A 22,500-nucleotide genomic window follows, 5' to 3' on the forward strand; every position below is an offset into this window, starting at 1 on the left:
ATTTTCCCGCTCAATACGGCGCGCACAGGACACAGCTGTGTGCGCGCGAACTGAATGCGACAGTGATCGAACCCCTCTCATGGGGCGGAAGAGCGTCCGGGGTCTTTGACATCATCCCGGTCGTAGTAGCGAGGGGTTCGAAGGTTACACCCGTAGGAGACACTGCGCGTGTTACGCGAAACATGCCCCCTATACAGAGCGAGCGACCGCATACCAGACCGCCGTGGGGTACGAGAGTGAGAGATATTGTCGTCAGCTGTTCCGTTCCTTTTACGATGATCCAGGCCCCCGGGGGTATGGGTGCACCGCATTCAAGACATCGCGGGTCGCGCAGACTGCCTGTGCTCCTGCGACTGCTGGATGGTTGCTTATTTTTATCCGGTTTTCTCTCCCCCTTCGTCTCGAGGACCACCATCAGAGAGGCAAGGGACTGCACTGGAGTGCAACAGTAGCAACAAACGGAGAGGAGTGCAGTATGCAACAAGGGGTTGTTCACAGCAGGATGGGAAGTCAACGATCTTCTGCAGTCCTTCAGTGCTCGTCGAGACTAAAGGTCAATGACTTTTTTTTCTTGGCAGCGGTTGCGCATTCTCCTGGCGACGGAACATTACTGGAGACAGGCGGCTAGTCGGATGATGGATGGTTTTAGGGATAATCTTCATATTACAATCATAAGCCGAATTCCTTCGGTATCTGTTCCGGGGGGGAGCTGTAATTCTTTTTGCAAACATCCATGTCGCGCGTGTGTGCTCACACTTGTCGATGAAGTAGATTTGTCAACAGCAACGCGCCAATTAACATATCCAGAAGCCCAATCGAGATAATTCGTTGCGCGATAAACGGGTGTTAATTGATCGATTCAGTACAGATCGGCCGGACTTCCGAGCCCCCGGGGGTGGAGGTGGTGATCGTGATCGGATACTTTGTCATCAGCTCACCGTGCGGTGCGCCGCGAGCTCTGCTTATGCAAATGATGGTGGTCTCCGGCACAGGCTTCCGTGTCGCTACCTCACCATCCATAATCACTCCCAGGCGCACCGAGGCGCCATGCCACGCCACTTGGTGCACATTTTGGCCCCGTAATGCCGGTGGGTTAGTGCGAGTCCTCCGCAGCGGAATCGTGAGAGTTATCAGCAAGGTCACGAGATGAATTGCCACGAGCTTCAACCCTCCCTCGACTCTGTTCAGATTGCTCTGCGCTCTCGTCCTCGGGCACACGAGCATGCAAAGTGAAACATCAAACATGTGGAGTGTCTATGTGTGAAATCTCCATGACTCCAAACCCTGCGCGCTGCTCACAAGATTAACACTTCCCCTCCACCGGTCGCTTCCGCCACTCCAGATCACCTCCACCGATCAATAGAAAATCGATCGAAATACAGCCAAAACGGTCGATATCTTGCTCCCTTTCAATCCTCAATTAAACTTCGATTCTAATGTCAAACGATGAAGGACCAATGACGACGGTAATGTTGAACAGCACGCGAAAGAAGGGTACAGCTTCGAATAAAAAGTATGCTGCTGCTATTTCTCCACATTAAATCATCGAACAGGGGACACACAAAAAAGGCGAATATTGCTGGATCGCTCGATCGCGACATGGTGACCCTGGACTTATCTAATCACCTACCAGACGGAGCCAGACCAGGCCGGGGCCACTGTCGGCACCTCCTTGACCAATACCGTTAAAATACTGGCCCACCGCTGTTGGGTGCTTGTCCTCCGAGTGTTGTTCAATTAACTTGAAGTAGTAGTGTGCTTGTGGCGTGACTCTATCACATCAAAACTTCGCTGTCCATTTTGGGGGCCCCCACTAACAAAACCATCATGTGGTGGTGGTGACCAGCGGCAAGAGAAACAGGGAGCATATATTAGATAACCTTTTCTGCGATGAATCGATTGATAACCGGTGCAGTGCTGAATAAAGCAGTGGCTGGCTGGCTGGCTGATCATCGTTAGAGGAAGTAGGAAGAGGAACGTTTTATAACACGGATTTCTTGCAGTTAATATGTTGATTGGCCTAGGTCCTTATCACTTCGTGAGAAATGCTACAAAGTTCTTTGTAAAAATCTCCCGCAAATACATTGTATTTTTGCATTTAAAATCCTTTTCGTTTTCACCAAACCGTGGGACTCTCATTTGACTGATTCATTCTGATAAATTTAACAACCCTATCTCTATAATCCCGCTGATTTCTACTAAATATTAGAACAAGTGACATGATTTAAATGTATTTTCGACCATTAAAGGCAATGTTCAACATACTCTGTTGATAAAATTTGATTGGCATTGATATTGCTCCTTGTAATCGATGAATACCGGAATATGAAATCCGATATGCTGTGAAATTCCTACCCGTAAATTGGACCGTAAAATTGAAGTCCATTATACCATATTGTAGACAAACTGGTACTGTAAAGATTCTTCGATATACTGTCACCTACAGTTGTGTTCAAAATAATAGCAGTGGCTGGTTCAAAAGCTAAAAAGTAACATAAAATGATAATTCATGCATCGATTCGAAATCTGTTTGTTGTGTATACAAAAAGGAACAAAACTAAACAAGAATGCATAGTTTACTTTTTAAAATCAGCCCATTACTAAGGGCAATTTTAAAATAACTAAAAAAGTAGCTGTTCAAAAAAATAGCAGTGTTTCACCATTCCTAGTATTTTCACTCGAGAATATCAAATTTGAAAAGAAAAAAAGGTTCCGTGGTACTGATATTGTTTTTTCCACTTCAATACATTGTAGAATAGCCTTTATTCTTGATTACAGAGGCGCATCGCTTAGGCATAGAGCTCCCAAGTCTTTGACATCGAGGGACAGGGATCGTAGCCCACGATTTACGAATTGCTGACCAAAACTCTTCTATTTTCATCAGCTTTGCTTCCGAAACAGCACATGTGACATCTACCCATAGATGTCCAATGGAATTGAGATCAGGAGACGGCGCTGGCCACTCCATAACCTCGATGTTCTTCGGCTGAATCCACGCTTTTACGCGTTTACTAGTATATTTAGGATCATTATCCTGTTGAAATAAAAATTTCAATGGAATTTCTTCTTCAGCATAAGTAAGCATAACCTAGACAAGGATTCTGATGTATGCATGATAGTCTATGATGCCTGGTATACGATAAAATGGCCAGGCAATATAGCAGGAAAAACATCCCCATACTATTATATTGGCCTCCTCATGTTCTAATGTCCTTACCGTATTCCGTGGTCGAAATTCTGTGGCAAATGGACGTCTTACGTACTAACGACGGTATTTTGATCCAAACAACACTATTTTGGATTCATCAGATCACAAAACATTGCGTCATTTTTCCTTGGACCAGTCCACGTGGATTTTTGAAAACTTAAGACGTTTAGCAACATGTTGATTCGACAACAAAGGTACTTTACGGGGACTTCGTGCGTACAGATTAGCTTCTATTAATCGTCCCCTGACTGTTACTGTGCTCGCAGACAAGTCCAATGCATCCCTAATCCTGTTGGAAGTGATTGTTGGATCTCTCCTCGACATGTTCACTATCTTTCAGCCAGTCTTCTGAGACTTGCATCGCTGCCGGCACTAGTTTTTGACTCCGCTTTCCATTTTAAATCATTGCTGATCATTTTGGCAAAGCATCCCAGTAGTTCTTGAACCTGCAAGTACGACTTTTCTTACTTTTTCATATTTTTAAAATAAAATTCCGATTCTCATCAGATCAATGGTTAGAGGGTCCCATTTTACTGCTGTAAAAATAAAAAAGTCTTGCCTTTCGTTAATTTTTTGCTTTTTACATATTAACCGATTGATGGAAAAGCAAAACGTGCAAAGAAATTTTTTTAAAACACAAAATAACAATGAAAATAACTTAGAACCACTCACCACTGCTATTATTTTGAACAGTAAAAAACAGACGTTGCAGCAGTTTTTCGCAAAAATATCAGCAAGTTATGATATTCTTGGTGCAAGTAGTATGTCTATCTTATCAGTGATCCCACCACTACACATCCACATGATTGATTGATAAAATAGACAACGCATATTTGAATAATGATCATTTGTTTACTGGGTGGTTCGGCACTGCTATTATTTTGAACACAAGTGTACTTTTTGTCACCTAAAAGTTACCCGCAGTCAGTTACTCTTCCGGATTTCCTATGCAAAAGATAGCTTCAAAAATGAACTGGAATCAAATATTGTTAAACCTTACACATGTTTGGACACACGATCGAATGATGTTACTGATTTGATGTATGTCTGTACAATTCATTGACAAAAACGCGAGTATCAAAAGGAGTATTACTCGTTCAACTACCTAACTTTGTCTAACAACATTTGCTTCCTTGATGAAAGGTAATAATTTGGTTTATACATTGAATTTACGAAAAGAACATAAACAATCCCAATGAACTGTCATATTGTCGTCAAATTTCATCCTTCTCGGTCTAAATATACTGTAACACATGCTAGAATGCAGTTAATCATAAGGCTTTCCTTACTGTAACCACTGTCTGCTAAAGAATCATGATAAAATCCCCACAAAAAAACACGAAATCCTGTCTGTGCTGCCGAACATTTGCAATCTGTGGCTACAACTAACCCACAGAGAGAGAGAGAGAGAGAGAGAGAGAGAGAGAGAGAGACATACGCAGCGGTCCCCATCGCGGTGGCAGCTCCTCGTCGCGGACGACAACGGAAGCTTCTGGCCGAAAATCGAAGCACCAACCGACGATGGTGCGACGAACCGGCGACCGACCCCACCGAATTCGGCGGGTCTGACTGCGCCACATACGCACAACACACAACCATAATACACGCGCGCGCGTGTGTCTCGAGAAAAACCTTGTAAGGTTATTGACTTCACTTCCGAAACAACACGACCCAACCCAACGCAACCCAACCCAACGAGAAGCTTCACTGCTGTGCTCCCTTTGCCTCGCTCCCTCCCATCATCATCATCATCATCATCCTCGCCACCGTCATCATCATCATCATGAATCCACCCCAAAAATTCTGCCACTGGGAGCCGCATTTGGTGGAATTACTACGTGCGAGGCGTGGAATATGAAGTATCGGATGCGCAATATGTGACAACGAATGTTCTGATATTACCACCACCACAACGATGATAATGGCCACACTCAACAACATATTCCAAACCAACACAAGAAGAAAAGGTCCCAAAATCGTAACCTAGCGAATCCCCAAAAACATAATTTCCAAAATGCAATTCCCTTCTCTGGCCCCGTTATCCTGGGCAGCATAATGTCCCCAATAGAAACCGCACAGACGCACGGGCACGCACGCGCACGCACACAGAAGCCAGTGTGGTGGCGTCTAAGCGGCAAATCGCGAACGCGAACCCGGAGTGGAGTGGTACCGAGGAGCTGGTGACCTTGGTTCTAAGCTTGATAAGAGAGCGCGCGAGAGGGAGAGAGAGAGAGAGTGATACGCACACAGGCACAGCAAAAAAAAAGGGGGGAACCGGCCTCATCATGATGGCGCCAACACAAGCGCGCCGCCCCAGGGCTTCTCTTATGTGTTTTGATAAGAAATTCTTTCTTCGCTTTGGGGTTTTTGTCATGGTCCACCACCAACAGGAGAGAGGGGATGTGTATTTCTGATGATGGGTGGGTGATGACCGGCATTTTTTTTTTATTCAGGAAGAGCCGGGCGCTTGATTCGTGGATGGCCATTTGTTCAAGGACACAGCATTGCCTATAAGCTGGCTGGTCGCAGCGCGTCGTCACAGTTGCCACCCTCTGTTACAACAGTTTAACGAACTCGCCCTAAGGACCTGCTCCGTTCGGCCTGTGGCTTCAATTAGAGGAAGAAGACTTAAATTAGAATGTATGTTAGAAGTGTGTGCGCGCGCGAGGCGCGAACTATTTCAATCAGAACACAATCATTGGCGTGTCACACCGGTGGTGGCCGACAGCAGCAGCACGGTAGCATGGCGTGGTGTGGTGCGCGCGTCTTCGATCCGATCAGTCTAGCCAAAGTGATCAGACTTGACCGACGATAGACAAACAGAGCGATAGAGAGGGGGAGAGAGCGGGAACTGGGCAATATTTTCGGCGGAAACTACGCAGCACACACAAAATGGCGTTGACCACTTACGCCGACGATGACGATGATGATGATGATGATGATGGTGGCCACCTTGAACCGCGTTATCGTTCAATGAACGCGCCGCCCGCCCGCCCGCCCGCCCGCCCGTCGTCATCGTTCGCCATCACCCAAAATGAAATGAATTCAATCTGCCAACTGACCGGCCACGGCGGCGGCGGCGGCGGCTGCGGTTTGCTGCTTGGTCAGTTGTGTACCACCAACACCTTCTTTTAACCTTCTGTAACCCCCCGGTCGGTCGGTCGGTCGGTGGTACGCTTCAGTGAGCAGCGCACTCGAGCAGCGATCCGCGAACGTCGTGAAGTCGAACGTTGGAATCGCAGAATTGAGAGAGTTTATCCAAGATCCTTTTAGAGACACGATTTGCTCCATTTCTGTGGAGATGGAAGAACGTTTATCCGTGGGATGTTGTGAGAAACTGAAGGATGGTGCCCAAAGAACTCAAAATTCCATACGATTCTCCACATATATGCAAAATAATAAAAAAAACCATGAGACAATACGATATGCATTTCGCAAACCTCACAGCGCAGAAGGGGCGAACAAACCACTCCTTGGCGAACAATCTGTTATCTTTCTACCAAAAACAACGTTTTGTGCAAAGACAACATAAGGCTTATAACAACATAACAACATAGATAACAGTGAGAGGCAGAGACAGAAGGCAAGGGTGCAGCAGAAACGGCAGCACGAGCAACACGTTCAGTGGCATGATTTCAAGGTTTTCTTTTTGCACTTCACCTTACGCCACCTTGTTGGGTGCAAGCAGACGACGACATGCGTTCAAGTAGTTTGACGCCTTCTCTCCTCCACGCCAACACAATGTTGACATAGAGAGACAGAGTTGGAGTGTAAGTGGATAAGAAACACGTGCCCCCGCGCCCGGCAGCACCCCTTGGATCGATGCCACGCGTGTCGAAGACGGCGATAACAAAGTGGTTCTAAGATGTGTTGGAGTCACTCTCCTTCTCACAGGTTGTACTGTCGTCGATACTTCGCGACAGAGGAGACGTGAGGTATTGGTAATGAAATGCGTCCCGGGGAATAGTTAAAACTATCGCCAGCGACGATCGGTTGCTTGACGAGACAGCACACCTTCGAGTGGCGAGGGAGCGAGATCTCTGGAGACATTTATGGTCAACACCGCTGAATGAACCGCCAATGGAAATGGCTGTTCGGCTGTTGGTAGTGATCGTTATTTTGCGTTGAAGAATGGCCCATTAAACGTTTATGAAACCGGGGGAGGGCCAGTAATGAGTTTAAAGTAAGTGGCCGAGTGAGAGGAGCAGTGTGGTCAATTGCACAGGAGTTTGTCATTAGTTACAAACTGTACTGTGATGCTTCGCGAGCGATGCCGGCGAGAAAATGCAACGACATTGTATTCTAGGGTCTAGAATCCAGTGAAGAATAAAGCCTTTTATAGAGACATTTATTTAATAGAATTATGAGATGCTTACAAAACAGTAGCATACTTTGTGCTATAGAAGTATCGTTTCTTTTCATTTCTTTTTTAATTACACAATAAATCTGAAGGTTCAATGTCTATTAAATGGCTACTTTCATATCTTATAAAATCTATGAGAGGGAAGGGTTCAATTCCCATAAAAATACTAGTCAAAATATCGATAGTTTATGATAAATATACATCTGCAATTTAAAAATCATATACCTAAACATACGGCCCGTCCGTCCTTATATATGTTAAAAAAAATTAAAAATCATAACAAAACAATCCACAAGGAGTTTAATCTGTCTTAAAGTATTTAAACTGATATGGATTGTAATACAACGCCGTAGCCAAGATATTGTTCATTCTAATTATCATCATTATCAATAATTATCATTGATTGGTGGCGCATGGCGGCCACGGTTTGGGCAGCGCCACAGATAACACGAGCATAACCAAAAGTTGCACTATGACTCACATATCGCCCTGATTGGCATCACACGGCCCTTTTTTTTTCCTCAAAAAAAATCCTGACTCATCTTTCGAAAATCCCTGACTCACGCAACACCAAAATTGTTGCTTCTAATAAACAATAGCTAGAACTGAACGAAAAAAATATTAAACTTTGTCTAAAAACGCTACTAAATAATATTTGAAGACGCTAGCTAGCACAAGAACAGTAGTTTCAGTGTCTAAAAGCCTTTGTGTAAGAACAATCCATTTACCAAATTAAAGATAAGTTACTTGATAGAATTTAATGCAACGTTTTTTATATACAGTTTTTAACATGTACTTCGCAGTGAATTGTTAGCCCGTGAATCAGAAGGAAGATATCCGCGCACGGAGGGCTGCTGAACGATAGCACTCGTCAGCATTTTTAAAAATAAAAAAAAATCCAAAACTTTTCCCAATAAAAAATTTAGTTCATTAACTGTCCACAAAAAGTCCTAGTTACTTCCTTTATCGTGACATTTTCGGTCTACACAATAACCTTGCTCGTGCCACATGCCAAGTGCACACATAAACAAAACAACAAAAAAGCAACAACACTGCACACAGTCCATTGTTTTGTTTATACATTGCAATGCCGGCTGGCTGGCTGGCTGGCTGGCTGGTATCGGTATGTGTTGCACTGCATCCGACCAGTTCATGCGGTGCCGGGGGGAGGACATTCCATATGGGGGAGGTGGGTGGTCAGCGACAGGCAGGAAAAACATACTCCAGCCAACCAACCAGCCACCAACAGACCGTCTTTGGCTCTGTTGTCGATGGATTGACGACGGTGAACAACAAACGGTGCGCCGACGGAGGAAGCGGAGGCCAGAACCGCCCAGGTAAGAGTCAGTCTGGGAGTGTGTGAGTGAGAGAGAGAAGGGGAATATTGATGACGTAAGTGCTTCCCCAAACCCCCCACGCAACCCTTTCCACTTTCGTTTGACACGTTTTTAGGCCACCATCATCATCATCATCATCGGCAGCAACAACGGTGGTGCGCACGCAACCACCACAATGACCTCATTCTCAGCGAATGATGACGATGGTGACGACACAGCCGGGGTCTGCTGAAGGTGAGGGCCGCAGAAGGCGAGAGTTTGAGGTACCACGCGCGCTTGAATGGCAGCAACATGAAGCCACCCACGAGGGAGCACTGGCGATGATTTATGCTTTGGTTACCGCTCTACCGGCTGCTGCTGCTGCTGCTGCTAGTGGACATCCACAAGAGATGCCAGACGGAACCCATCACGGGATCACAAACTGAATCAACAACTTCCTAAAAGGAGTGAATGACGTTTCTCAACACTGGCGACCAATAATGGTCGATCAGTCGTGTTGCAATACGTCACCAGCAGCTGCGCATTACAATCCACAATGCATCCTTTTGCATCGCACTGTAAGTCTTCTTCTGTAACTCGGAATTGCGCATTTACCGTGGCACTCTAGCTCGTGGTAGAGGTCAAAAGGTGGAACAGGATCTGGAGAAGCAACTATCGGGAAGACAAACACGCGTCATAAGGTCGTGAGTCAGAGGCCCTTACGCGAAGAGCGCGAAGATGTATTATCCAGCAATTCGACTAGTCTTCAGGACACTACTATTGGCTACTGTGAACGTTCTCCAATTCTGGGATAAAATATATAAACATTAGTGAATTAACTTGATAATAATTTTGTCAGTGCGTAAAAAACAGCAGAAGAAACATTGTATGTTAATACAACATTGTGTTTAGGGAAAAGAAATGCTACTAAAAGCAAAAACTTCAAGACGTTCGAAAATAAGTTAGTGTAAGGATTTTTAAAAGTCCTGCTAGTTTCTGCATAATTTTGTTATAAAATTAACTTAAAATGTGACTCAATACTAATCACTAGAACATCCATAGCTGTGCACATCAGCAACCATTGGGTTTTGGGAAACAGCTTGCACCAGCTTAACCAAGAGTCAAATTAATTTTGTCCATAAACTTTCGTAACGGCCACACAACAGGTAAGACGTCGGGCGTCGGGCAAACATTCCAATGTTCTCCTCCTCCCGGCTGGTGGTTCCCCCGCTCTATCATTTGTCCACGTCTGCTTCACAACAAACAGCCCTCACATGCGGAACACATTGCGCGAATTGCGTCAATAGAGTGCAACAATATGCTTCTCGCTACACCGCAGCACCGCGTAACACAGCACCTCTCTCTCCCTCTCTCGGCAGCTCGGTCAGGCAATGTTTGTTTTCTTGCTGGAACGCCTAATGCACCTCGCCGCTCGTCAACATGCATGCGCACTGCACACGCAACCAAAACACTTGGGTTTACTTACTGGATGGCCGGAAGAATCGTCGGATCAGGCTCCACCCCACAGGCTCACATGATACGCATTGATTGGAACAATATTATTCGTGTTCCGTGTGGAAGCATCCTTCCAACGCAACGAGGGCGATAGAAGCGATATTGTTACCCTGAGAAAAAGACAATCCAATAAACGGCCAATTCCTCCACCTTCAATCGGTCAATCGGAGGAGTGTCTTGTGTGCAGTTACAGCACCTTTCCCCCTGGCTGGCAGCGAAAACTAGGCTAGCGCACGAGGCACGAGAAGGTGTGAGGTGTGGTGACCCACTGATACAGATTCCGAAGCCGCGAGAGATGCTGCTGCTGTTACCGTTACCACCCTCTCTCCTCCTGGGCATATCGCCGTCGTCGTTGCCGTCGCCCCGTGGTGGTATCCGAGAAACTCTCAGTTTCTGGCAGTAAGACGCCCGCGCGCGCGCGCGCTTCTCGAAGCTTGAGACCTTGAGTCAGTGCTGTCGAGCAGGCGAGGGCCAACTAGAAGATTCCTCGTACACGCCACGATCGAATGCACTCTAAAGCCCCAACCGATCACCATCGAAAGAGCGAGAGGAAAAGGCGCTCGCTTATTGCTTATTCAATATGCGCGGAGGAAAACGTGGTACAAAATCAGGTTTTTCGGCTTCGGACGCATTGCACATTAGCTGCTTCAGCGACTCATAGCGGATGCAATCGGATGAGAGAGAGAGAGGGCTAACAATCGCTGAGATAACAAAATGAATTGCTTATCATTGAGCAGCCCAGCCTTGCCAGTCCTTACATAAGCGCACAGGAACACAGGAACTGGCGCTCTAGTACATTCCAAGACACCACCAACATCGTCGTCGTCGTCGTCGTCGTCGTCGTCGAGATACCTCGTCCATCGACGATGGCAAAAATCCATTTTTCTTCACTTCCTCACATCAACCATCAGTCTTCTGACCGTTCACCTGAACCGCCACCAGCAAGCCAGCTGATGTATCAACGTTCTCTTCATCATGTTGTTCCTCGTTCCACAAACCGTCCGTCCCAGTTGCAGCAGCACCAACCACCACTCTAACACCTCGTCTAACAACCATTCGTCATTGACCTACTTTTGGGGTGGCCCTCCCCTACACCCGAACTACCGAACTGAACCTCGTTTTTTCCGTTTGTGCGGCCGTCATGTATCTGCATCTGTTGGTATGTGTGCGTGTTTGTGAGCCGCGGGGAGCCAAAGCCGGCGAGCACGCGGCCACCGGCTGGCCGATGATTGTAGTAACAATCCCACCCCCCGGGCCGGGTATTGCGTTGTTAAGGCAGATCATCTATCTCCTGCCATACCATACTATCCGAACTACATCATTCGATTTTGGGGATGTTTATCCACCAGAGGGGCAAAGTGAAAAACGTAAAGGGAATATCGAGAATGTGTCTTGAGCAAACCCACTACCGGCGGTGTACCTTGGAATGGGCATTTTAGCTCACGATGAGGTGACTGTATTGAACCGAAGTTCACTACCTCTCTCCCCGCTCTCTGGAAGGTTCTTTTGCGTAGGAATCGATTACTCGGTTCGGTTGATTGGTGTGTGGTATTTGCCATGTTAAGCACACTTGGAGAAAAAGGTTCAAAGTCCAAAGCAAATCATCAAAACGGGATTTCAATTTCCGACAACTGAAGAACGACATATAAGGGTGCTGGTTGCTGATGGAATCGATAGCATAAAGGGAAGCGAAGGTTATGTTTATAGTTTGGGTCATTAATTTGAAACCGGTACCATGCTCTGTTCGGCGATATATTGTTGACACTTAACTCCCAATCCAAACGCAAGAAGAGTTAATCAAATACTCGCGTCTGACCTGTTTCTTTCATTCACGTCAGAAGAAGGTTAATTTTTAACGACAATATATTGATTTTTTTAAAGGGGGGGCTTCGGTAATTTCTGGCCATAAAAAGGAACATTCTACTTTATTTTTTCAAGTGAATGGCATATAAAACTACAACTTTTGAAGAATATTCAGTTGTATTTTGGAGAAGATTTATCAAAAATTTCATGCATGGCATCAAATTTATGAAGGTGCGTTTGCGAAAAGGTACTTTTTGCGGTGTCCATCGTAGCAGCGTGATGGATTATCAGAAAAATACAAATCGATATTCGTTAGAAAGATTATAAGTTTTTCTAGGTAGCCCCGGAGAGTTTATGTTGAATTTCCTTTTTTCCGATTTTTGGCATACTTTTTAAGTTGAAAAAGTGATGCTTTTTGCCACTTTGCCTAAAGACACGTTTTTTAAAGATTTGTTTAAAAAAAAGTATCAACAATTTTCATGAAATCTCGAAGGGCCTACCTGGCAAAGAGTGAACAGATTATGTGTTAAAAATTTCAAATCAATCGGTCCAGTAGTTGGTTTTGGGAAACGCTCTTCAAAGTAGCCAGCTGCATAGAGCCTCACTTTACACAATATTCTTGAAAGGATCAGCATTCAGGGAAAAATGGTTAAAATAAAAATGTGTCACAAAAAATACCAAAGCCCCCCCCCCCCCCCTAAGGAAAAAGCGTTTTTAAAATAATTATTGATTGTTTTAGCTGTATTCTCTAAGATGATGATGATGTTTTGTTCTTCAGATAGTGAGTATTATTCTCGGGGACCTTAGGGAATATTTTAAACATTTTCAGTTTATAAAAGATATGATTATCTCCCAAAATCAATCTCCCTTCCATTTCACATGATTGGTTCTCGTTAAAGACTTTGTAGTAATTGAGCCAATAATTGAATCCCGCATACACATCCCAATTCGGGGAGTGAGAGCACCTCCGAATCATCTGAATCAGCCACATAGCCGGTGGAGGCCACAGCACACAACAATGGACCGAACCGAGAGCCCGCGCCATGGCGTAACTAGAGCAACGATATCGATCGTAAGGCAGCACACAAAGTAACACGCGGCGAATGGCGTCTGGTTACACAAAATGGAGCAACACAACTCGGTTTCCGCCGTTTCCAGCGCTTATCAAGTAAGTCTCTCTCTCCATCTCTCCGCGCCAAGGAACCTCATATTGAAGGGAAAACTCTAAGATGACGTGCCACAGGCTAGGACATTAGCATAGGACCCTGGTCTTCCGCTGGCACTACAGTCAGTCAGTAACAGTCACCCACGCGAGACCTGATGCCGGTCGCAAGGAGACCGGGAAGGGAAGAATTGGAAATTCCTCAAATACCTTCCCCTCTGTGTAGAGGGGAACACACGCGCCCCCTTCTCTTATTTCACCGGCGCGACGTCGTGGTCGACCGTTTCTGGGAAGGAAAATCTTTCTAAAAATAGTTTCCGCATGCCGCCACACCAGCCACAGCACCCAGCTGCTTTCTACCACCGATAAAGAGGGAGAGCGCCGCGTACGGGACACTCTGCTAGACGCCAAAACGGAAGTCTGTACGAGGAGAAAAGTGTACGACCGGCTCGAGGACACCCTCCTGCTGCTTGGTCTCTGCTGGTGGTGAGTTGGCTGCTCTCGGTGTTGCGCCGGAACTATATTTAGGCGAGACCGACGCCACCACCGACGAGGCAACGAGCACGACGACGACGTCTGCAGCGCGAAAAGTAGCGTACAGAGAGAAAGAGAGAGAGAGCGCGCGCGTGTCCGCGTAGTCCGAAAATAATCATTAATTGTTGTAGTAGTAGAGCCGACAGTGGAGGCGCCCGTCTTGTGCCATTGTGTCTAGTTGTTGGAAACGGACAATATTGCTTTCCCGCTGATGGCCAGAAGAAGATTTGCTGCAGCTTCCTGAACGGGCATGCTCTGGCTAACGTCGGACGTGCGTTCGTGTCCAATGTTGGCATTGGCCAGCGGATGCGGAATTGTAATTCAATGAAAAGGCTTTCCCCCGTTTTCCTTCCACCAGTGTGGGCTGTGATCCACGAGGGATATTTTTAGGACCGTACTATCAACATGCTGCTAATGCTGCCGATGGCTGCCAGCTTGTTGGCGCCACACGATTCACAAGATCGACAGCAAATAGTGCCGGTGGAGGCGCCTGGTCATCGTGTTTTTTTTTGCCACGACGTCGAATCGCGTCCCAGAGAGCTGCGTTAGTCCCTTGGACCTTTGCCATCGCATCGCAGAAGGCTCTGCAAAGTGAGAAACACCGACCACACACATCAAGGAGGCCGTGCCGGTATTGACTTCTCTCTAGAAATGAAAGGAAATGAAAGGAAAGCGATTTCTGCGTGAAGAAGGAAAGGGAATGTAGGCTCTCAGGGTGTTTCCAGAGCCCTACATTGTAACTGGTGTAATCCATCTGTGCTCGACACTCCAACACACTACACCACCAGCTGGTCGACCCCGCGCACACACACCTGGGGAATGTGGTGGATGGCGAAAATGGGTTGCGATCGCGATTCCATCGGTGGAATGGGGTCATTTCATTCATCGCGAAATCTGGTGTGGGGTACGAGACCACAACACGACACGAGCGGTTGTTGCCATCGCCCGAGGGCACAGCACTGGTGGTTGGGTTTGGGATTTTTGTAGATGGAGCTTCGAATGATCGAAGCAGCTGGCGAATCAGTCACACCTCGGTGGCCAATGTTGTTGCCAGGGAGGCTGCTGCTGCTACTGCTGCTGCGATTTACTGTTAGTCGAGCAGTGAGCCAAAGAAACCGTAAGCCAGCAGCAGCAGCCGGGGTGCTTTCACTCTTTCACTCGTTATCGCTCTCGCTATATACACGCATACAGCGGTACTTTGATCTGCAGCCCGCCCCCCCCCCCCCCCCCCCATTCCTATCGTTGTGCTACATACAGTGGAACGGGAAGCCACGGTTCGATCGAACAACTGTGGACCGATCTGAAGCAATTCTCCTCTAGAAATTGGATTGGCATAAACAAGGCATCCGGCATCGACAGAGGAAATGATGCATGATTCACAGCAGACGAAACACTCGGGCAGATTATCGTCGAGGATGTGTTTGTTTCTCGATTATTCATCCGCAGAGTAACCAACCTTCGTCACCGGAAAAGCTCATTCGTTTCTCATCCACCCCATATATATCATGACATCATGATTCACAGCTCGCTCGCTCGCTCGCGAACGAACGATATCGCAGCATGCGGTGCATCAGCAAAGTGCAGTGTGTGCAACGAACCGCAGAGCCAAATGGTGGGCTTTGGCGAAGAAACAGCACCAACACACACTCACGCCGGGATACGATGGCGATGGCAACCGCATGAATGAAAACCGTCCGCCTGCTGCTGCTGCAATACGATGCAATGCTATGCGCGCTGCGATGCGATCGATATATGCGGTGGCGGCGCGCTACTACTACGATTTACTCCACCGCGTTTCCGCGTAGTAGTGATGTTTATGAAATGAACGTGGCACTGTGCACCCACTGATGAGAATGGAAAAGGTGTCGTGTCGTGACCAACATAAACAAATCCAAATCCGCGGGCCGGGCGGTCCGGTAAAATGATGCACCCCTTTCTCTTCCTCCTCCTCCTCCTCCTCCTGCTCAATCGAATACGAATGTAGTGGAACGTTCTAACAACACACGTGTGCGACCACCGTAAGAACATGCGAGAAAGGTGCTGATGATGATGATGATGCGCCCTCGCGAAGGTGTTCGTGCAGTTCAGTTGCGTGTGCGTGTTCTGCTCCCCCCGGGGAGGGGCGGTAACAGAGCGTATCGAACGCAAACGGGAGGACGAGAAGGAACAGAACAGAATAAGGAAAGGAGGGAAAAACCCAAAACACATGCTCGCGAGAAGGAGCCGATCAAAATAAAGGCAGCAGCAGCAGCAGCAGGGGCCAGACAGCACGCACCGAACGGCGGCGGCAACAACCGCAACATCCATAACTTGCTGGCGCAAGTGAGAGAGGTATGCGCGCGTCAGGTGTCAAAGAACTTTGCCTCCTCCTCGGATCCGCCGCCGGTGTTCTGTGTGTCGCGAGGAGGTTCTTTGCCTCCCCGGTTTTCTTGTGCTGCTCCTCCATTCGCTTGACCGTCTTTGGTGCTTTAGCGCGCGGCTCACGGTGGTTTGCGTCACATGCACGCTTGAGTTACGACGACGACGACGGTGGCCGAAGAGTCGTCGGACTTTTGCGGTGGGTTGTTGCCTCCTCGTCCAGACTTCTCCCCTGTTCCACTCCGTTCCTTTCCGTTCTCTCATGATGCGTTCGCACTGGCAAAATTGTAGTTAACCCAGCGGCGACTCGGTTGTTTTTGGGGAGGGTTCGATGGCCAACTGGGGTTTGAGACAAGAAAGCATGAAAGAGAGAGAGAGACAAGCGGACCGAGTGTGCGAAACGGAGAGAGACACGCAGCGTGCGCGTCTGGTTTTTGGGGGATTTTTGGCGATTTTTGTTGTTGTTGTTTTTGCGGGTTGCTTTTTACTTCAGACAGAGCAAGCTGTGGCTGCTGCTGCTGCTGGTGGTGCTACTTTTGGGTGATTACCACAAACCGTAGTTGCCCAGGTCGTGAGGGGCAGCAGCAGCAGGATTGAACTTTTGTGTTTTGCGTTTGTGTGCGAGTGACAGTGTAGGAACACGGTCGAACGGAGGAAAGTTCATGAACTTCATCCTTCTTCCCCTTTTCCTCTGTCTACCATCATTCCCCTCCTTTTGTAGCGTTGCTCCTTGGAGCAGCATGTTTCTGTGTTGTTGTCCAGTAGCAGCACCAGCAGCAGACAAGCGTCTCTCGTGCGCGTCGTGGTGGACGGAAGGGAGGACGATGACGGTTAAGTGACCGATGTAAAGGCCGTTGGCCTTTCTGCTGCCGGTGCTTGCTGAACCGAAACCGCACAGAAAGGACACCCCAAACTTAGAAGTCGCGCCCGGCAAGCAAAGAAGTTTGAAAGTTGTCATCATCGTCGCGGCGGACACGAATGTAAACATCGAGGTATCGCAGCACACAGAAGAGGCCTACTTACGTTGTCAATTTCGATGATGTCGTCATCTGAATCATGAACGTTATCCTCGTCGTGGAGCTCCAAATCGAAGACCCCCGCCATCCTGACCGCCGTCTATGTTACGTTACTCACGGCACACACGGCGCACTTGTTACCAATCTTGCGAGATCCGATTGTTGATAAAGCGTGTAGCTGCTGTTGCTGCTGCACACAAACACACCCCGCGTCTCGCTCCGCGGTTCCACCACCTTCCAGGATCTCTTGCACCTTTTTGCTGCTCGAGCGAGCCTCTTATCTGGCTTACACTTTTTGATTTACACTCTTCGCACACTCACTTTGCACTGTAAACGGGCTGCAGATTTTGTAAAATAGAGAACCAAAAAAAAAACGTCGTCGAATACTCAGATTTCACTTCGGTGTTGGCACTTGTCCAAACGCCACTTCTTCTTTCACGCCGCGAAACCGCACAAGTTCGAAGTCGCGGTACGCGCTTCGTTCGCAGCCAAATCCGGGAACCTGTGGAAGATGCAAAACACGCACCCGGGTTAATGGAATTCTTTTTTTTTTTCAGTCGACTTCCGCGTTGCCGTTCTGGCCAATCTTCATCGAATCAGAACGGGTGTTTGTCGTCATTCGTCGAAGGAACTCTTGGCGCTGCTGCTGCTTGGTGGAGCGGCAGCGCACAGGCTCAACTGCGAATCAAACCTTTTACTAAAAAGCATCATGTGGTGTGTGGAAGATGGGCCGGAAACAGGGCGGATACCAGAAGGAGCCTGCTGCTTGTTTACTCACCGATAATTCCCGCACGCACGCACGGACGGACGGACGACTCGACTCGAGGCGAGACCAGAACAAAATGTCACGGAAAAATCGCGCGCGACCTGGTGCCGCTGTCACGGCGACGCGTGTTTACATTCGCCGATTGGTGTGCGCGGTGGCGGAAAAACCCCCGAAAACCGATGCGCCTTCCGGAAAATTGATGACCCAGCTCTTTCGACGGGAATCTGGCGACGCACTTTTGCTGGCTTAGCAAGAATTTCCGCCGGACAAGCGGTCGAATTACTTGCCTGCAATTTTTTTTTTGCCGTTCCCGCGTGTGTTGGTGACGGGAGGACGCGACCGTAGTGTGCGTGCGTGCGTAAGTTTACGAGGGAGGATTAATTTGGGTAGAGGAAAAAAAGAAGATAATTGCAGGCCAAAAAATGGGTGGTCAGGGGTACACAAAACAGGGGAATCGAATGCAACTACCTTCTTCCCGGTTTAACCCACTTAAACGCACCGAATAATGTGGAAAACTGCAATAATTCGTGGAGAACTAGAGCGAAAAAAGCGACTCCGCCAAACTGTTTTGATGGCGGCCGATTCCCAGAATTTGGCAACGCACTTTCCGATGACCCCGGGTTAGAATACCGGGAAACCGGGGCGAATATGAGTAACGGGTAAAGGAAAACACGCTGCCGGGTAGCACTTTGCCTACGTTTCATCAATTTCCGACACGACACAGACCGTTTCTCCTTTCACTTTGCAAATCTTTTCTCTGTTTTTTTTGCAAGGTTGTGAAACACGCACCCCGCACACACGCTCGCACGACAACTTCACGAAAGTGTACACAAAAGGGTGTAAAATGGTTAATCGCGCTTACTCGGTTGGAGGAATAAACTGCGCACTGCAAACACTTGAGCACTTACGAGGAATTTAATCTAATTTCATTATTGTTTTTTCCACCATCTTTCGGCACGCGATACGCAGTTTTGGAACGCAGGCAAGGTGCTTTAAATAACGAGCTGAAGTCATAGCATTTTTATTCACCGCCTTCCATGGTTTCATTTTTTGACAATCAGAGTCAACTTATACGACGGTCGTTTGATGATACGATGAAATTCCACAAAAAGTTAAACGGATTTATCAGGCATAGTATCTGCTTTCACTAGTTGACGAATGATTAAGTAGGTCTCTTTATGCAGGACGCATAATTTATGCTCGTTCGCAGTTTTCCATTGAGCTGTTGCGGTTGCTGTTGCGAATGGGCCCCCTTATGGACGAGCCGTGACAACTTGGTATCGATTTGCTGATCGGGGTGTTTTCACAAGAAAGGGAGTTTTTTTTGTCGGAAAACTGGTGTTTTTTCGGTGCTGGGAGTTATTTGACCAAGTGAAAAAGAAAATCCCTTCGATCGCCCGTTCGTGGTTCGTGGTGAAAGAGTGGAAAATGTAAACAAATCGCCCAACCGAAACGTGCAGCTGCAGTAGCCGAACAAAAACATCTTTCTTCACCGTTCTGCGCCTCCACCGCCGGGGTCTCTAGGTCACCAATCAGCTGCCCTCCGCCCCATCGTCGTCGTCCCCCTTCTAGGAGTGGGACAGAAAATCGAAGTTGAAGGAGACGGGTGCGAGAAAGGGAGAGAGTACACGAAGAGATTGCGTAGCGTGGGTGTACCTATTATCAGCATCATTCTCGGGAGCATGGAACAACAACAAAGTGGGCAGTCGTCCGATACGAAGACGAGTGCAATCACCGAACCCTCCTCCGCTGGCCTGAGCCCAAGAAACGCTCGCGAAGAAACCACGGACCGTCCAGTCACAAACAGCAGCCCCCCAGCAGCGACGACGACGACCCCCGCGGTAGTGGGTGACGCATCATCGCCGTCCAGCCCACCGTCAGCGCTGGGATCGAAATCGGACGACAATTTGAGCATCAAATCGTCGGATTCCGTGACGACCAGTGGCGAGTACGAGATCGTCCCGGAAGCTCCGCTGGAAACGCTGCTGGACGCGGCCACAGAGGGGCCAGAGCGGTCGGAGCAGGAGGTTGCCAGCAACATCGCCGACCTTGCGGAGTGCATCGCCGAAGGGAAGGTCGGTGGGAGTGGTGGCACCTCGAAGGTGCTAAAGACGGCCATCTCGCCGATACTGAACATTGAGGGTGACGGAAACATGATGGATTTGGAGAAGAACATGAACGAGGTCATCCACGAGCTGGACGAGGAGCGCACGCTGAGCGGAGCCACCGATCCGAGCTCATCGGAGAAAGGTAGGTCCCAGCAAGCTTTGCCCCGAGATACCCCAAAAGTTCAGGGAACGCGTCACTCTTTTGCTTATTTCCTTTATGATTTCGTGAGATTGAGTTTTCTTGCAACAAAGAACCCGGGGCACGGATACCTTCTGTTCTGCTTCGGTTTTGTGCCTGTCTGCTGTTTGTCCTTGTCCGCTTGTCCTGTGCCATAAGTCACCCACAACTGGTTTGGCTGTGACTCATGCAAACTAGTTTGCAGTGGCATCATCCCACCATCGAAAGTCCCGAAACAGCTTTTTTCCATTTCGCTTGCTATGATGTTTCATTGAACTGTTTTGTCATCAACAACCCCCCCACCCCTGCCACTCCTTTAGCCACTCCTGTACGGAGCCCCGCAAAGCCCGGCATGAAGTCGTCCACCAGTCCATCCAAGCAAGCCAAGTCAGCAACAACGACGGCGACGAGCAGCAAACCGCAGGTCCCAACATCGCTTCAGCTAAGCTTGCAAAGCTTGCGCGCGAATGCCACGGATACACCGACACCGAACATGGTATCTCCGGTGGAGCTCGGCACCGGGGCTCGTGGTGTGGGACAGTCCGTGTTCTACGATTGCATCGACAGTAGCCCGATGACGGAGAAGAAGGACGACATGAAACCGGAGGTCGGTGAGCGAAGCGATGAAACCGACGAAGAGCTGTCCGACATCGACCAGGACTGTACCATCTTCAGTGGCGTCACGTATCTCGGTGCGTCCCGCATCAATGCACCGAAATCGGAGCGCGAGATACTGCAGAAGGTATCGGAGATGAATACTGGCGGTGGTGGCACCACGAGCAGCAACCGAATGCCACCCTCCCTCAATGGTGGCAACGAGAGTCCGCTGGGGCTGAAGGTATCCGTGAGCATACCGAACTGTTCCGAGGGGCTCGTTGTGTAAGTATATCCACCCGGCCCCCGTGTGAATCCCCGCTTCTCCACCATTCGTCTCATCTGTGTGCTTTCATCCGACTGGTCATAGGCTGTACGATTGTGAGTCGCATTCGGTGGTGGCCACCTACGAGGTCCAGCGGATACTGTTCTTCGCTCGTGGCCCCGTTGGCAGCGTTGATCAGGCGTGCTTCGCGTTCACCTGGTCCCATGGGGAATCACAGGACACGGCCGTCCACCAGTGCCACGTGTTTCGCTGTAACATCCCGGAAGCGGTCACGCAAGTCAGCAGTAAGTTTGTGCCATCCATCCATCCATCACCCTTCTCGTTTGTCTTCTTTTGGACTGTTAGACATGCCCCTGCCGGGCAGCAGGGATAGGAGTAGGATAGGTTTTCATTAATTTTCATTCCCTTTTTCTGTTCGCTTATTAGTCGCTTTTGTTTGATTGCTTCGTGTCCTAATTTTGTGTTGTTTTGCGGCCACCCAGCTGTTGTAACATTATCTTCTTTCATTTGCCCTTGGAATTGAAGTGGCTCTTAAAGCATCTGTTCCGTTAGCTCACTCATCTTGCTGCCACTATCGCGTTCAGTCGCGTTTTCTCTTATCAAGATATTGAACTAATCCCTCAAACCTCTCTCCGCTTTCGATCTCGTCTACTTTTAGCTTGCTTTGCGAAAGCGTTCCAGCGGGCACTACCACCGAGCGTTCCGGTCAGCATGTCCACCTCGTTGGCCGACAGTGGGTTGAATGTGATGCTAGCCTCCGTCACGTCGGACACCGCCGGCAATCCAATCCAATCGGCCATGTACGAGTTTGCCGTTTCGCTCGAGATTAAGGAGAAGGAACGAAACGGATACGTGACGGTGCCACGCGACGTTAAATCCAGCTTTCGATTGCGCTGCAAAACGGATAAGGAGGTGTGCATCACTGTACGGCAGGTACCGTCGGAACAGTATCCTCCGCTGCTCGTTGAACGGTGCTTTGGGGTGCTACTGAGCCCGGGCAAGATTGTACGCCAGGCCGATATGCAGCTGCTCGATATGGTGAGCATGGGATACGTGAAACCACCCGAGGGAGCTGGAAATGCAACCTCTGCGGCACCGATGGCGACCACCACGGGCGCAACAACAGGCTCCAGCAGCTCCAGCAGCAACAACGCAATCGTGGCCGCCAATTTTTCCCAGTTCCCATACCAAATTAAGGCCGAATGGAAGGCGAATGCGTTCGAGCCGCTGAACATGGAAACGCCGAAGAAGGCACTAACCGTGGCCGTCGATCTAGTCATTAAGGGCATCCAG

At 48.4% G+C, this 22,500-nt stretch overlaps 2 protein-coding genes across 8 annotated transcripts in view; one reads left to right on the forward strand and one right to left on the reverse strand.

Annotated features, from left to right (window-relative positions):
• Positions 1–19,013, reverse strand: part of LOC126574210 (ribosomal protein S6 kinase beta-2) — a 25,558-nt gene extending 6,545 nt beyond the window's left edge. Inside the window, exons 1-3 of one of the 6 annotated variants that reach the window (XM_050234266.1) lie at positions 18,904–18,987; positions 18,054–18,328; positions 17,283–17,777 (exon numbers count right to left, since the gene is read on the reverse strand). In XM_050234266.1, the coding sequence (XP_050090223.1) occupies positions 17,283–17,363 (81 nt within the window). In that variant the 5' untranslated portion in view covers positions 17,364–17,777; positions 18,054–18,328; positions 18,904–18,987. Of the gene's footprint in view, positions 1–17,282; positions 17,778–18,053; positions 18,600–18,767; positions 18,786–18,903 lie in introns of those variants that run through there. The other 5 variants (XM_050234268.1, XM_050234269.1, XM_050234267.1 and 2 more) reach the window with 5 other exon arrangements.
• Positions 19,014–19,404: 391 nt separating this feature from the next.
• LOC126574207 (rab GTPase-activating protein 1-like) overlaps positions 19,405–22,500 on the forward strand; it is a 5,916-nt gene continuing 2,820 nt past the window's right edge. Inside the window, exons 1-4 of one of the 2 annotated variants that reach the window (XM_050234260.1) lie at positions 19,405–20,291; positions 20,648–21,206; positions 21,292–21,491; positions 21,866–22,500. The exon at positions 21,866–22,500 is cut by the window's right edge and continues 771 nt beyond it. In XM_050234260.1, the coding sequence (XP_050090217.1) occupies positions 19,724–20,291; positions 20,648–21,206; positions 21,292–21,491; positions 21,866–22,500 (1,962 nt within the window). In that variant the 5' untranslated portion in view covers positions 19,405–19,723. The remainder of the gene's footprint in view (positions 20,292–20,647; positions 21,207–21,291; positions 21,492–21,865) is intronic. The other variant, XM_050234261.1, reaches the window with a different exon arrangement.

This window comes from Anopheles aquasalis, chromosome 3 (assembly GCF_943734665.1).
Source record: "Anopheles aquasalis chromosome 3, idAnoAquaMG_Q_19, whole genome shotgun sequence".
Taxonomy (NCBI): domain Eukaryota; kingdom Metazoa; phylum Arthropoda; class Insecta; order Diptera; family Culicidae; genus Anopheles; species Anopheles aquasalis.